Consider the following 16453-nt stretch of genomic DNA (forward strand, 5'->3'; position numbering starts at 1 on the left):
ACTATATAGTCTTGGTCTTCGACTTGAAGCAGCATATACTAACTTCCCAAGTCCCAACAAATCCAAAGCAGTGGGCACCAAGGAAAAGAGTTTTATTTACCAACTTACACAACTTGGACCCGTAATTTCTTTCATTTTCTAAGTCGTTCTTGCTCTTTTTCTTGAATAAGAATATTGTGATGCAAACCTTTCTCTAAATCTAAAATCCAAATTGACTATTATCTTTCGGAACCTCCTAAGCTGCTTCCTCCGCGAGAAAAAAACATATACTCATCGTGTTTGAAGTTTGAATCCAATAGAAAAAAATATACACACAATTTTTTGGTCATATTCCACATTTGAATGTGCATGCTAAATTCATTTTAGTCGACAACTTCCCTCGCTATAAAAAGGTGTCCATGCTTCACAAACATCAAACACAAATTAAAATCCCTCCTTCTCTTTCTCTCTCTTTGTCTCTCAAATTCCCAAACCAAAGACACCACAATTCACTTTCCCTTTTTAACATTAAAATGATGAAAACTCAGGCCTTACTAGTTCTCATGTTATTGGTGAACTTTGTTTTTTTCATGGGCTCAGAAGCCCGTCCATTGAGTATCATTGAGACGGAAAAATCAGTCACTGGAGGGGAAGTGGTGGATTTCTTTGATTGGTTATCTCTTGGAGCAATGAAGGATTCTGGGCCAAGTCCAGGTGTGGGTCACAAGTTCACCAATAGTGAAACCCTTGGTGGGATTAAGGACTCTGGTCCTAGTTCCGGGGGGCCAGGTCACCAATTTACTAACAGCCAGACCCTTGGTGGAATCAAGAATTCGGGTCCTAGCCCCGGAGGAGAGGGTCACAAATTTACCAACAGTGAGACCCTTGGTGAGATGAAGGACTCAGGTCCAAGCCCTGGCCAAGGACACTAAGTGTGTATTTGAATTATTGTTTGAGAGGCACTAAATGTTTGTTTGCGCATTCCAATGCACAGAACGGAGAAGTAACAACACTTGGTGAATCCATAAAAACATGGGTTACTTTGAATTGAACGGTAACCCAAGCACACTTGCATCTCATTTTGTTCCCTTATTCTTGGCAATAATTCACAAGAAAAAAAAATACTATAGTTGGAAAATAAGTTTCAGGTTAATTGATTTGATTCCTTCATTTCTTTAATTCCTGTCTACATTTTTTTATTTATCTTTATTGTTCATGCCGTAATACTTTTTTCTTCTTCTTCTTTTTTTTTTTTTTTCTGTGTGACTCCCAGTTCATGCTGTAATACTACTCCTATTGATGTACTATAGTTCAGATTCAGATAGTTTGTCTTTTTTTGAGATAGTGTGAATGGTAAAGGACAGAATAATGCAATTCACGAGTATGAGTATTTATTGTATTCAAGTTGACCAATCATTTTGCTTGTAACCGTAATGACTGGTATATAGGTCCTGATGCAATGTGTTTGGATTTTCAAACAAAAGTCCACGTGAAAACTATTGACACTCAAAGCATAATAGAGTGAAACCAAACACGCTAGAAACATTTTTTTTAACAGCTGAAAGAGATCATAATGCTGGTTGTTTTGTTAGGAAATTAAAATAAAATAAAATAAATAAATGAAAAGAAAATATAAAGTTTTAAACTAAACAACAGTAGGAAAATAACTTCAACATGAATCAACAATATATTATATTATACAATAAGCATAAAGGAAATAATTCAAGAGAGAAAACGCCTCACGGGTAAGAAAATCTAATTACACTCATCTTTCAAGATACGATAACCCGTTGGTTTCGATTGTGTGTAGCGAAAGAATCCTCGAACCTTTTGAACATCAATGTCTTTGCTTTCAAAAATAAGATTTTATAAGAGAATGAAGAGAAAAATTTAGAAAGAAAGAAATCAAAATTATTTTTTTTCTTGTGTTTTTTAGAGAGGAGGAAAAAGATATATATGGGCACAAACTCCTTTATGCAACAACAAAAATCTGATCATTTATCAAAACAAACATAACAACTTACCGATATCAAGACAAACGTAACAAATTGTATTGACCCATTAAAGCAAAATCTTAGGAAAGATAGACATTCTAATTTTACGTAACAGACCCTAAAACAAATAGTTTATTTTATAAAAACAGAATTAGTATGAGTAACATATTTTTATAAATTTTAAATTATAAAACAATTATCTACTAACATTTCCCCACATAATTTAAATTTTTAATTTTTTTTAAAATAATAATAATTTGTATAGAAACGTAAAAGAAAGAGCATGGGATATTATATTTTGGTATAAGGAACCTTCCGGGTTTTGAGCCTTATATCTAGTGTTTATGAACTTAAAATGTATTGATTTAATTGTCTTGAACTACACTTTCTTTAACCAGACTTTAGTACACAATCCCTACAATATTGATGTTCATTTAGATTCTAATCAATGGTAACGCGTTACACGGCCTTGTGCATGTATCTTATATCGTGAGTGTCACTTAGAGATTAGCCCATATCTCACAATGACAGTCCCACCACGACACTCACTGGGTGAATCCTCAAAGAGTGGTTTGTGACCCCCACCCCTACAATAATTGTCATCGGATTCATTAAGAGGTATTCCCCCCCCCCCCCCCCCAAAAATACACATATATAAATACCTCAATCATAATATTGTCACAATTTATAATACACTTTGTCATAGGAATGAGAAACGGAACAACTTCGTAAAATTTTATTTTGGTGTACTTTAGTCAACAAGCAATTTCGTTGTTACCTGTCGAACTCCATTCATGAGATCACCAATTACACAGAGACGGGCGTCCATTGTTGTAACTAAATAATGAGCTCTAGTCTCATTTCCCTCAACGACTCAAGTACTTGTTGACGTGCCAATCCTTTTGTAAGCAGATCCACAATATTATTTTTTGACCTAACAAAGTCAAGAGAAATGACACCATGAGAAATCAAATTTATGATAGACTTATGTCTCACTCTTAAGTGTCTTCTTTTTTCATTAAATTTTTTTCTAGTAACTTTAGATATATCAACTTCACTATCACAATGCATTAAAATAGGAGGCATAGGCTTATTCAATAATGACAAATCACATAACAAATTTTTAAGAAACTCGGCCTCACTAGTAGCAGTATCTAAAGCAATAATTTCTGCTTCCATGGTAGAACGTGAAATAATAGTTTGTTTAGCAGATTTCCATGATACTGCACCACCAGGTAAAGTAAAGACATAACCACTTGTCAATTTTGTTTCATCAGAATCAAAAATCCAATTTTTATTAGTTTTAAGAGAACTCATTTCATCATTAATAATTTTTTTTTCTAAAAAGGTGCATCAATAGACCTCTTGGCCTCACCATAAGTTTTAGGATCATCTTCAAGTAAAAAAGAGCAAAATTCAGAACCAAAATCATTAACCTTTTTAGATCTTTTATTTCTCTTAGGTTCAAAAACAATGTCCTTATTAACATTACTATAAGATGATAAATTAGAACAAGAAGTATCACAAATAGATTTAGACATTTATTTTTCAAAGGAAAAACATTTTTAAAGAAAGTGACATCTCTAGATTTCATAATAGTATCATTAGAAATTTCAGACACTTCTAAATTAACACCCAAGAATCTATAAGTAGAATTATGCAAAGAATATCCAACAAACAATCAAGTGTTTTTGGTCCAATTTGTCTTTTCTTATTAATAATGATGTTAACCTTTACTAGACATCCTCACACTTTAAGATATTTCAGATTTGATTCTCTTTTTTTCCGTAGCTTATAAGGTTTTTTTTCAATTTTTTTTATAAGGTACTCTATTAAGAATATGACATGCAGACTATAAAGCTTCACCCAAGTGTTCATTTTAATGCTTTGTGTGTTGTATTTTCACATGTTGATTTATTTATTTTTTTAGCAAGGAGCTACATATATAGAGTCAACCAGTCACCTACATGTAGCAACAAAATACTTGCAACAATAACGTTAAAAATAGAAAATAAAAACCAAACAACAAACTTCCTAATTTTAAAGACTTGTAACATTCACAAAGGAATTTGACCAAATAAAAGATAGTTTCATAACACAAGAATGGAAGTAGTGGGATGCTTTTAGTTTTTCATGGAAACTAATTCTAAAAGCATTTTATCTTTAAAAAACATAATTGATAAAGAAAATATAAGAAAATGAAAATATTTTTCAACAATCTACCACTAATTTAATTTTAAATTTCAAATTATAAGAAAATATTTTTTCAACAATCTACCACTAATTTAATATTTAAGGAAATGAAATAATATAATAAAAACATTTTTAGTGGAGTATAATGCATTGCGTTTTTTGGTAATCGATTACACAGTTATATTTTGAAAGGTCATGACTTTTCAAAGTGTTTTCTGAAGTGTCGTTACTAGTAATTGATTACAAACATCTGGTAATCGATTACAAGATTCAAAATTCAAATTTCAAAACCCTTTTTGAAAAACCCATTTGCAAATTGTCTCTGGTAATCGATTACAATGCCTGGTAATCGATTACCAGCACCTTTGAGCTGTTTGAAAATAATTTGTTGAGGCCAAAACTTATCAACCAATGAGATTCTTTTAATAAATAAACTAAGACCTTATCTTTTTCTTGATCTTGTTTGCTTGACCTTGAATTAATCTTGAAGCAATCTCTCTTTGCTTATCCTTGAATGTTTCTTGAAACAATCTTATTTGATTTATACTTTGGCATCATCAAAACCTGTATTCATACATTTACATTCTCTAATTTTTTGATGATGACAACCATTATCAAATAAATTTTTTCTGGCATCATCAAAACCTGCATGATTCACATTCTATCCCTTTTTTATGATGACAATCATTATTAAGCAAATTCTTTTTGGTATCATCAAAACTTGCATGATTTACATAATTGTATATACTAGAAGGCCAGTGGGAGTAAGATTTGTTTTCTTATTTTATACGTAGATGATATTTTGCTAGTGGCTAATGATCAGGGTATGCTATATGAGGTGAAATAGTTTATCTCAAAGAACTTTGATATGAAGGATATGGGAGAGACATATTATGTCATAGGCATTAAGATCCATAGAGAAAGATCTTGAGGCATTTTGGGTTTGTCTCATGAGATCTATATCAACAAAGTTTTAGAGAGGTTTAACATGGAAATTGTTCTCCAAGTGCAGCTCCCATTATGAAGGATGATAAACTTGAATTGAGTCACTGCCTGAAGAATGATCTTGAGTGGGAACACATGAAAAATATTCCATATGTTTTAGTTGTTAGGGGCCTTATATATGCTTAGGTTTGCACCAGAGTTGACATTTCATTTGCTGTTGGAGTTTTGGGAAGACATGAGAGTAATCTAGGTGTTGATCATTAGAGAGCTGCAAAAAAGGTAATGAAATATCTTTAAGGAACAAAGGACTCCATGCTCATGTACAATTGAACTGATGATTTGGAGGCGATTGACTACCCTGATTTAGATTATGTTAGTTGCATTGATACCAAGAGATCCACTTCTAGTTATGTTTTTTTTAGCTGGTGGAGTTGTATCTTGGAGAAGCGCAAAGCATACTTTGACTACTACTTCCACTATGGAGACTCAGTTGGTTTCTTGTTTTGAGGCTACATTTCATGGTGTACGGAAGAGTTTTATATCTGGGCTTCGAGTTTTAGAATTTATTTCTAGGCCATTAAAGTTGTATTATGACAACTCTGATGTGGTATTTATGGTTAAGAAGAACAAGAGTGCAAGTCAAAGTAAGCACATTGACATTAAATATTTAGCCATAAGAGAATGTTTTAAAGAAAAGAAACTGATCATTGAACATGTTAGCATTGAGTTGATGATTATTGATCCTTTAACTAAAGACATGCCACCAAAGACTTTTAAGGATCATGTAGTACGAATGAGACTCGGTTCCATGATGTGATATTCATTGTACGTACATTTATTATTTTGATGAAACTTTTATTTAGTTTAATGTTTTCTAATTTATTTTTGAGAAATATCATTTAGTTTGGACCTAGAATAAACATGTGGTTTATTGATTTAGTTAAGAGCTAGTGTTAAAAGACTTAATATATTGTGATACATGGGAGATAATACTCACCTATTAATTAAGATGATCTATTCATATATTTGTTTTCTTGTTATGATAGATAATGGGGTAAATGAACCAAGTGAAAAAATGTTGGTTGTTTCCGATATTTGTGGAACGAACGCATACTCTATTTTTTGTTCAAGTAAGTGGAAATAACTATATGAAAGGTTGTTATCATACATGATCTGTTTTCTGCCTAGATTCAAACCCATTATCAATAATGTTCAAAATGAGATTATTTGGGTCACTAATATTTCCACATTTGAACTCAATAAAGAGTAGAACTCTCTCTATGTAAGACGTGCTACTATTTGTATTGGGCCACTAACCTTACTCCTTCTTTCAGAACAAACACTATGACATTAAAAGAATAAAGGTTTAGAATTGAGGCAGAATGAATTTTTTTTTTTTGGGAAAAATGTAAATTATATTAAACCCAAAATGATACAACAATAAACGGGGCATACCCCGCAGCTAGGTAAAATCAAAAGTCTCCCCAATACAAGAAGACCTATATCAAGATGCTAAAACAAATGCAACAGGTGCGCTTGTCTATACATAAGAAACTTAATCTTGCTAATAACCTCTATTACAAAAAATTGATAATCTTCAAAAATCAGCTTGTTCCTAGATAGCCAGATGCAGTAGACTGTAATTGCTATAGCCAGACAACGTAATTTTCCTTGAACACCTGATGTGGATCTGCCCCTAATTAAAGAGTCAGTAATGCGCTGTAAAGAAGTGAAACGTCTGCGAAAAGGAGCCAAATCACGAATGTGAGCCCAAACTTGGAAAGATTTCCTGCAAGAAAAGAACAAATGAGCATTTGACTCAGCCTCATTTGAACATAAAGGGTAGAGGGAACCTTTGTTCAAAAAAGCAACTTTGTCAAGAGTAAGCAACCGGTTCCTTTTAGCAAGCCACAGAATGAAAGACATCTTAGAGGGATTGCTGGGTTCCATATAACAGAACACCAACTAATAGTAGGCTTGACACCTCTAATGTATTCATAGACTTTGCCAACAAGCAATTGTTCATTGGTGCTCCAAGATTGAATCCTCTTTTTGACCTCTTCCATACTTAGCTCTTTGGAGATAATAAAGTCCCTTATTTGAATGATTTTCTTTATCAAAACTGAATCTGATGAAGAAGTATTGTAATTCCACACATCGCTCCCTCTGAAATAGTAATGGTGAACCCACCGAACCCATAAAGAATATTTCTTACAATGAAAGTCCCAAAGGATACGGGAAAGAAGCGCAAGATTCCAGTCCTTGAGATTAAAAAGTCCTAAACCCCTTTTTTTTCGGAGAACAAACTACTGACCAAGCAACCAAGGGTTTGTTTTTGCCAATATCCGCTTTGCCCCATAGAAAATTATGACACGAAGCGTTGATCCGGTCCAGAACAGGTTGTGGCAAAGGAAAAATCTCCATCCAGAAATTCACAATCCCTTGAATAACTGTTCTGATCAACTCTAACTTATCTACATAAGATAAAAACTTCTTACTCCATCCCTGAATCAGGCCAGTAATCTTGAAAAGCAAGGGAGCATGATGACATATATTTAATCTAAATGATAAAAGGGGAACACCCAAATATCTAAAAGAAAAGTCACCCAAACTAAATCTAGTAAGCTGGTGAATATGAGAAAGCTCATGAGGCCTAATACTAGTTGAGTATATGACATAATGGATTTACTTGGAAGGATGTGAATCATTTGCAATTAGAATAGCTGAAAGTTCTTTTTCAATTTGTTAATGCTTCCGCTTTAAGCATTTTATTTATACATGATCATTTTGTTTTTTGTTGCTTACACATAATAATATTAAAGAGGGTAGCAGGGTACCCCCAACCCTTATACAAAAGGCAACAGTATAAAAACATAAGCCATCCCTATAAAACACGCTAGAAACATAACTCCGTAAGGAGAAGAAATATAAAAATAAGATTAACCAAATTTATTTAAAACATTGAAATTATGTTACGTATTTTAACTTTTAAAAAGTTGGTTAAAAGATCTATAAAAAAATAAATAGATAAGTCAATTTTAATTTATAAATAAATCATTTCACCTCTTTACTTTTTTCGCATCAAAAGTTTATCCCATAGTTCTAAACTTCTAATGAATATATATTTATTAATATAAGTTTTGGCACCTTGATTTGAGTGGGACTCCATAAACATGGTTCGGTCTTACTTTTTTGGGTACGTAAATTTTTATGCATTGAATAATTTAAAATATAAATTATGATCCTTAAATTATTTTTTTAATTTTATACTTTTTTCCTCCTTTTATCTATACTAATATAAAATTTATGATCCTCATATGGCATATGATACGAGTGTTTATGGATCATGTTTGATTAGACTTATCTAAACTTATTATTTAATTTGATCAAAATTTTATAGGTTGGATTAAATTGAATTTACCTATTTTTTTATTTTATTTTTATTTTTTTATTTTTTACATATCCACCTTAATTCAACTTGATCATAAGTAAGTTAAGTCAAGTTGAGTTAATCGGGTTTCAATATTTGATTTTTTTTCTAAAAAATATTTTTTTAGAATAATAAATTATTTTTGCTTTAAGGTTTGTAGATGATTACATGCACTCAAAATAAATTAAATTGTGATAATATTTAATAAATATGATTAATGATTTTAATGCTAATATAATATTTTATTTTAGATAAAAATAAGTATTGTATTAACATGAGAAAACATAAGCAACATCAAGATAGAGATAAAAACAATAACTTAAAAAAGAAAAATTTATGGGTGATTGATTTAATAATTTAATAAACTACGTGAATTAAAAATAATGTATTTTTGCATTTAATAGTTAATTTATATAATAATAAATTTAATTACAGAATTAAATCGGATTTAAAAAATAATTTATTATCCAACGCGTATATGATTAGATCTTCGTTAGATTGGATTTGACTGATAAGAATAGATGATCAACCAACGAATCAACAAGATTTACAAAATTTATTTTAGAAATAAAATTCACGAAAAAAGACTTTAAGAACAAAATGTGCAAAATAAAAGACAAAAGATGCAATTAAATAGTTTTTCTTAATAATGAATTTGATTTTTGACCACATATACGTGGATGAGCCAATCCAATTAGTTTTATATAGTGAGGGTCGGGAAATGGGTAAATTTAAAACAAATTACCCCACGGTCTCTAACCTGCATTTATTTCGTGTACTCTTCCTATTGAATTCAGTGCATCTTATTGTAGTTCGGAAAATCTATTTCTAAATGCAATTTTACATTTTAGACTAAGATAAATATTCCAAAATGCATTGGGAGATTTAGGATACAAATTAGGGGTTTAGGGGGTGCAGATTCAAATGCCTCCCTAACCGTGTGTCTTATGCTGTTATGCACTATTATATATATATATATACAAAATGACGAACATCGAAAACTGAAAAATCCAAAAAACGGTTCAAACTCTCACTAACTTCACTTTCTTCCCAAACACACACAGCGCGTCATTTTCTTGGTTCCCGCCCAGTTCCATTTTCGCTCGCTCTCACTCCCACCCATGGGAAACTCATCCAAGGACAACGACTCCGCCACCTCCGCCGACGCTTCCGCCGGCGACATTCCGCCCTCCAATTCCGGCGTCTACTCCGAGGGCGAGAAAGTCCTCGCCTACCACGGCCCTCGCATCTACGAAGCAAAGGCATCTTTCACTTCTCTCTCCTTCCGTTCTCTTTCAATTTTCTCTTTCAACTTCTTTTTTTCCTCTTGATTTGCCGGTTCCACTTGTTCTTTTCGTTTGGAATTTTATAGCTACCGTTAACGAAATCTTTACAGTTGCTAACTGCTCAGTAACCGTTCCGCACAGTTTTCTGTGTTAGGGATTTATTTGGCTTGTGTTTTTCGTGTTCTCGTTTGTTTTTAGTTTGTGAAAAAGAAATAGCGAATTAGCGAATTTTCCTTGCTTTGACTGAATTGTGACTTAACAGCACTTTTTCCTTGTTACGGAGAAACTATGAAAGGTCTTTTACGGTTTCTCATCATTTACCCTATTTTCTCTTGTCCAATTTAATCTGTAATTTTTTTTTTGGTGATTTTAATCTATATCGCAAGGCATGTAATTTTTCTAACGTGTGATTGCTTTCGTGTTCTTCCTGGGATTTTCATATCCACTTTTCTTATCATTATGAAATTGAGATTATTTTTTAGGGTTATTTCAACTAGTCTTTTTTCTACTACGTTTGTCTGTCTAATGTAGGGCTTCGTAGTAAATAATAATTAACCACTCTCTAGACAGAGTGCGTTTTATACTGTTCTTTTCCCTTGTCTTCTCGTAGTTGTGATCTAATTTACTGCAGGCAGAGTGCGTTTTATACTGTTTTTTCCCCTTGTAATTTTGTAGTTGTGATCTAATTTACTGTAGACAGAGTGCGTCTTATACTGCTCTTTTCCGTTGTCTTTTTATACTTCTGATCTAATTTACTGCATGCTTTGATTGTCAGGTGCAAAAGACTGAGATCAGAAAGAGTGAATGGAAATACTTTGTTCACTACCTTGTAAGTTCAACCATAATGTTACTTTTGCAGTTGGCCTAATTTACTGCATTCTATAAGGACTTAGTCATTTCTATTGGTTACCTCATCTCTGGAGTGTTCCTTGATTTAACTTTTCAAATTAAATTAATGTTTTAGTTTGAAAGATTCGAAATTGAGTGACTTGAAATGTTAAATATTTGAAACTTTCAAGTGATTACAGGAGATGCTATTGACTTTGGTTGTTTCATTTGCTGTTTTGCAGGGCTGGAGTAAAAAGTGAGTTTCTTATCTTTTGTTTGTTTCGTTTCAACTAACAGGAAATGACAACGTCTCAATGAGAGGATGCTTCAATCTTTCAGTTTACAATGTGTTCTGGAATATTATATTTGTTCTTGTATACATGGTGTGATTCAAAATTGCTAAAAAAAAGCCACAAGTAAAAAACAGAGTTAATACTTGCAGATTTTCCAAATTGAAACTCTAATTTTAAATGACAATGAAAGTGGTGCATGGTTGGAACTTGTTTAACAATTTGTTTGCAAGGCCTTTGTGATAATTGATCTATAGATTTTACAGAGAATCATCTTCATATTTTTGCAATAAATGATTATAATTACAAGCAATGATGCAAAAGGTTACAAAGAATCATTATCATTGGTTCAACATATTTCCAACAGTTGGGATGAATGGGTAGGTGAGGAACGTTTGATGAAACATACTGAAGAGAATGTGCTGAAACAACAGGCCCTAGACAAAAAGCAAAATGTAGACAAGAATGTTAAGTCTGGGCGTTCATCTCAAGGAAAGGCCAAAATTTCTACGGGTAAGCCATGCACTCTTTGAAACGGTGATAATTTATTATGACAGTTTCTTGAAGCTTTTGCTTATCTAGTTTGTGCATAACTAATCTCTTGGCAAAGGGGGTTTGAAGTCCACCAGTTCTTTGTATTACTCTCCAGAGTATTTGGTTTGCAGATGTGGACACCTTAAGGCTCTGTTTTTATTTTTTATTTTTTATTTATTACCAAAGGCTCTTCTTTTATGTTCTCAATGAGTGATTAGAAATGATTAATGAGTTTCGCATAGGCCCTTTATCAACTGAGCTCTGAAAATTTTGGTGAATATTCTATTTTGAACATTGTTGGTTTTTATTGGTAAAAGGATATCTGGACCCTTCAAAGGGAAAAGGAGTACAAGATAAAAAAATCTATACTTATCAGGTGCTTGGATGCAAAGTGCTAGTATTGACTATAAACAATATAGCATGTTTTGATAATAATAACATCAAAAGTATGTTTAATTTCCTTCAACACTATTTGTGGAAAAAAAATGTGAGTGGTAACTTTGACCAAAATTAATTCTGGACCTTCTGTATAAGCACAAAAACATTTTATATTGTCCTTTCGAAATTGTTACAGGATATGCAACCTTTTGCTATTGAAATCAGTTTTCCCCTGTTTTAAATACTTGACCAAATGTATACACAGTTGTGCTGGATCAAATCCTAATTTTGCTCTTTTTTTATGGAACTGTTGGACTTAGAAAACTTAGATTATTTCTTTTTGTTAACTTGATAATTTATGTTTGCTTTGGATTCTGCAGATGCTAAAATGGATAAAGAGGATGTCAAGAATAATGGTATTCGTTAAATTTTATGTTTCACTTTCCTTTTTGCATATACATCTTTATACATCTATATCTATGTAGATATAGTCATATGGATACAGATATGAACCTTTTTCTTCATAATCACTAGGATTGAGTTCCTATTGTCTTAAATATTCAGATAATAAATTCCACATGTAAGAATTGTTTCAGGAAGTAAATTTAGAACATTTTGGGTAACAGAGGCTTTAAGTTTTCAGGTTTTTCTTTTTTGTAGATTTAATATCCTGCTGAAAAGGTTGCTCACTTTTCTGCTTATTACATACTTCCTGATTCTTGAATTAGGATTGTAATCTTACACACAATATATATCCACGATAACAACCAATAATTTGTATGTAATAAGAGGGGACTATGACAGTTTGTTAAGTATACAGATTTTTCAGATTAAGGAAGCCTTTTGTATTGTTTGGCTTCATTCTTTCTTGCCCATGCTATTCCTTTTCTAAAGTATCACTTATCATTACTTGTTGCTTTTAACACAATTATTGGTGCATTTTATTTGTTTACAATGTGCTTCTACTATAACTTCAACTTCAACTTCAATATTTGTGATTGCAATGATACTTAATGCATTTAGGTTATCAATGGAAGCCAGATATGTACATCCTAATCTACCTGAGTTTTTATCTATTTAAACCCTACTATAACAATCTCCCTTGTTAGTTAGATCTTTTGTATAGAGAATTAGAGACTATATTTGCTTTCATTTGATAAATAATATTACCATTCATTAGACACTATTATTGGGCTTGAGACCTGACCAAACCCTGGCCCGGAAAAGTTCCATTTGGGCATCACTGTTTTAGCCTAAATATAATTTGGGCCAGGTCTGAATGAAAAAATCCGATCAAGCCATACTGTATTTAAGTACATTGTAATTTATTGAATATTTGGAATATAATTATACAGATTTTATTCAAGTCCCTTCTCTCATAAAATTTGTTTGGCTTCCTCAACTGTATTATTTTTCATTTTTATATGCATTTTTATGTAACATCTTTATTTTTTGTTTTAATTTTGTTTTTGAAATTTCTAATTAGGCTTTTGGTCATCTCATTTTTTTAGGCCTGGCCCACACTATTCCAATGTTTTTTTTTTATATATTAAAGCCCAACACAATAAGCACCCTCATGCTTTTCATTTTCCTTAATCCCTGCATTTAAGTGCAGTAATTAACAAGTTGGACCTCTTAAAATTCTTATTTAAAATGTTATATTTGCTTGCCATATTACAATTTGTATGTACTAATAAGTTTAACACATCAATCTCTGTGCAGTGTCGAAAGGGAAGAAAAGAAAGCATGATGCGGGAGTCGAGGTTTGGCATGTTCTTTTATTCTAAAATCCAGAAAGATTTATCATTTGCATCGAAATTCTCTTCATATAATGAATTAATTGCTTTTGCTTCCTTGTTTTCATTTTATATATTTCATATGATAAAGTCAAAATGGCATATTAAATATTATTTATAAATGAAAAATGAAAAAATACCTCCGAGTTTGTTTGAGATTTGATTTGATTGGAATTTCTCATTTTTGCTACTACTCTTTTAATTGAAAATATTCTGCTAAGTGTGGTTTTTTAATTATTAGAAGGGCAGTGGGACTGTGGAAAAGCTTGTCAAGATTCAAATTCCTGCAACATTAAAGAAACAACTTGTTGATGATTGGGACTCTGTTACTCAGCAAGATAAGGTACATGGAAAATTATTAAATTCACTCTTTGTTGTTGTCCTCTCATATATGCTAAAAATGCACATTTGTAGAGTTAGAATTAATGGATGCTTCTCGTAAAGGTTACCATAGCCCCCTGAAAGAGAGACCCTTGAGTCACTATGTTTTCCTTTCCCTTGAAATTAAATGTGACTAATGTTGTGATATGGGTGCCTGCAGCTTGTAAAACTTCCCCGTTCACCAACTGTTGATGAAATTATGACAAAGTACCTTGAATACAAATCAAAGAAGGATGGCGTGTAAGAAATAGATTGATAATTAAAATTTTATATCCTTCCTCCTTTTCTACTTTGCTATTTATTTTTGTTATTTATTCATCTTTGTACATTTAGTTGCAGCTATTAGATGTAAGCTGTGGGCACCTTATACTAACTATGAAAGCATGTGCATTATCTGTGATACAGGGCACCTGATTCAATAGGAGAAATTTTGAAAGGAATAAGGTGTTATTTTGATAAAGCATTGCCTATGATGCTCTTGTACAAAAAAGAACGCAAGCAATATAATGATTCAATTGTGGATAATGTGTCTCCGTCAACCATATATGGAGCTGAACATTTATTACGCCTCTTTGGTATGATCTTACTTTTTGCTGGTTCTAAGTGTGTGCATGAAAGGAGGATATTATGTGCATTCACACCTCTGCTTGCATTCTGTCTTGGGATATAATTTTTTTCTCATCCTTGTTTCTTTCGAGGGTAGTTTTGAGTTAGTAATTAAAGGAAGCTGTCAGCTTTGCTTGATGAAAGTTGAAATTTTGACATCTCTTACCATTTAATGTTTCATTGCTAGTTGTAAGAATATGAATTTTTAAGTTCCGATTCCATTAATGTGATATCCGCTAAATAAGCATAGATTCTCTGCTGATTACTAAGTTACCTGAACTTTTGATTTGCCTGTAAAATTTCGACATCTCTTATCTTTTAATGTTTCCTGGCTAGTTGTGAGAATTTAGTTTTGGGTTCCAATCCCACTAATATATTATTTGTATTTGTATTTCTAGCCATTAGGATGATGGAATATAGTTATATTGTTATGAGTATAGCATTTGAACGTTACCCTTGATCAACATATCTGACTGAATTTTCATAATATGTTTTGCAAAACGGTCATGTATTGTTTTTCTTTTTGTGCTTGCAGTTAAGTTACCTGAGCTTTTGGCATATGTAACTATTGAGGAGGAAACATTGAATCGCTTGCAGCAGAAATTACTTGACTTTCTCAAGTAAAAACTGAAACCTAGCTCGTTTATTATATTTAGAAATTAGATACTATTACTATTGGAATTTCATTACTTTTCAAAGTGACATACTGCACTATAGCTCTCAGCTGAAATAATGACAAAACTGAAAAAATCCAATTTTTAATATCTGTTCGCATACTGTTATGTGTCAAGGGCGACGATGTAGCCTTTTGGTGATTAAGTGAATAAATTAAAACATGTACTTTACCCAGGTAATTTGTATCTATTTTCCTTTTGGTTGGGGAGTGCATAATTTTTCCTGTCAGGCTAAACAGGGTAATGTTTATTTAATTGTTTGGTTTCTTCATAGGGTTTTGTTGCTGATGACGATGGTTTGATAAATAAACAAACTCATTGCAGGTTTTTGCAGAAAAATCAAAGTACCTTCTTTCTTTCAGCATATGATGGCCCTAAAGTCCCTGAAGGAAAAGGAAAGGGGAAGGATGAATGAGAAGAAACATAGAATCCCTGGTCTTCATCCTGTTGTATTTTTAATTGTTATTGACAGACTGTCATCTTTCCCTTGAAAAATTCAGGGAAGAAACTCAATTGTTGTTGTAAGAATATTGACTAATTCATTCTTTAATTTTTAAAGCTTACACAGTACTATTATACAATGGAAGCGGTTGGTGGCTCAGGTACATATTATTATGTGACCTCTTCAGGTCTGGGATGTGCAAAAAAAGGCATGTTTGTGGCCTGAAAGAAAAGTTGGTTGAGCTGGCATGACCCATGTTGCACATAAAAAAGGAAAAAAAACCACTATGTTTCCCATACAAACATAAAATGTCATTGTTTTTTGCTTTTTTTGTTAGTAAAAATTTGTGTAAGAAATAATAAAAATAAGGGTCTTTAGTTTTAAAAGAAACCCTTTATATTTTGTTTTATTGTTAATTAAAACTATTTTATTTTGACAGTTACTTATTTTTTAAAGATTCATAGAAACAATTATGAAAATAGTTGTATCTGTCCTTTAATGAAATAAAGTATGCCATGCATTATTTTAATTTCACTGTAATGCATTCTTTCTGGTCAGCCCACACAAATATGCCAATGAAAATGTTTTTTTAAGGGTAAAATGTAATTTAGGTCAAGATTTAGTATTTGGTTAGAATTGATTCGAGTCTTTGATCTTTTCTTTGTATTTTGTGTTTAGTCATGTTAAATTAAGTATC

At 32.0% G+C, this 16453-nt stretch overlaps 2 protein-coding genes across 4 annotated transcripts; both read left to right on the forward strand.

Moving 5' to 3' along the window:
- Positions 1-414: 414 nt before the first annotated feature.
- Positions 415-1368, forward strand: LOC100782360 (uncharacterized). The gene has a single exon (NM_001252830.2). The coding sequence runs from the start codon at positions 513-515 to the stop codon at positions 909-911; it is 399 nt and encodes a 132-aa protein (NP_001239759.1). The 5' UTR covers positions 415-512; the 3' UTR covers positions 912-1368.
- An 8108-nt stretch (positions 1369-9476) lies between these two features.
- Positions 9477-15919, forward strand: LOC100782900 (protein MRG1). 3 transcript variants are annotated; one of them, XM_014770162.3, is made up of 11 exons: positions 9477-9803; positions 10603-10656; positions 10898-10911; positions 11313-11458; positions 12238-12273; positions 13580-13620; positions 13898-13996; positions 14195-14274; positions 14440-14609; positions 15176-15260; positions 15639-15919. In XM_014770162.3, the coding sequence occupies exons 1-11, from the start codon at positions 9663-9665 to the stop codon at positions 15727-15729; spliced, it is 957 nt and encodes a 318-aa protein (XP_014625648.1). In that variant the 5' UTR covers positions 9477-9662; the 3' UTR covers positions 15730-15919. The 3 variants fall into 3 exon arrangements, with proteins under 3 accessions (XP_014625648.1, XP_040866963.1, XP_003550033.1); XM_041011029.1 differs by lacking the exon at positions 15639-15919 and adding an exon at positions 15491-15554 and having other exon boundaries at positions 9480-9803; positions 13895-13996; XM_003549985.5 differs by having other exon boundaries at positions 9485-9803; positions 13895-13996.
- The last annotated feature ends 534 nt before the right edge of the window (positions 15920-16453 follow it).

This window comes from Glycine max, chromosome 17 (genome assembly GCF_000004515.6).
Source record: "Glycine max cultivar Williams 82 chromosome 17, Glycine_max_v4.0, whole genome shotgun sequence".
NCBI lineage: Eukaryota > Viridiplantae > Streptophyta > Magnoliopsida > Fabales > Fabaceae > Glycine > Glycine max.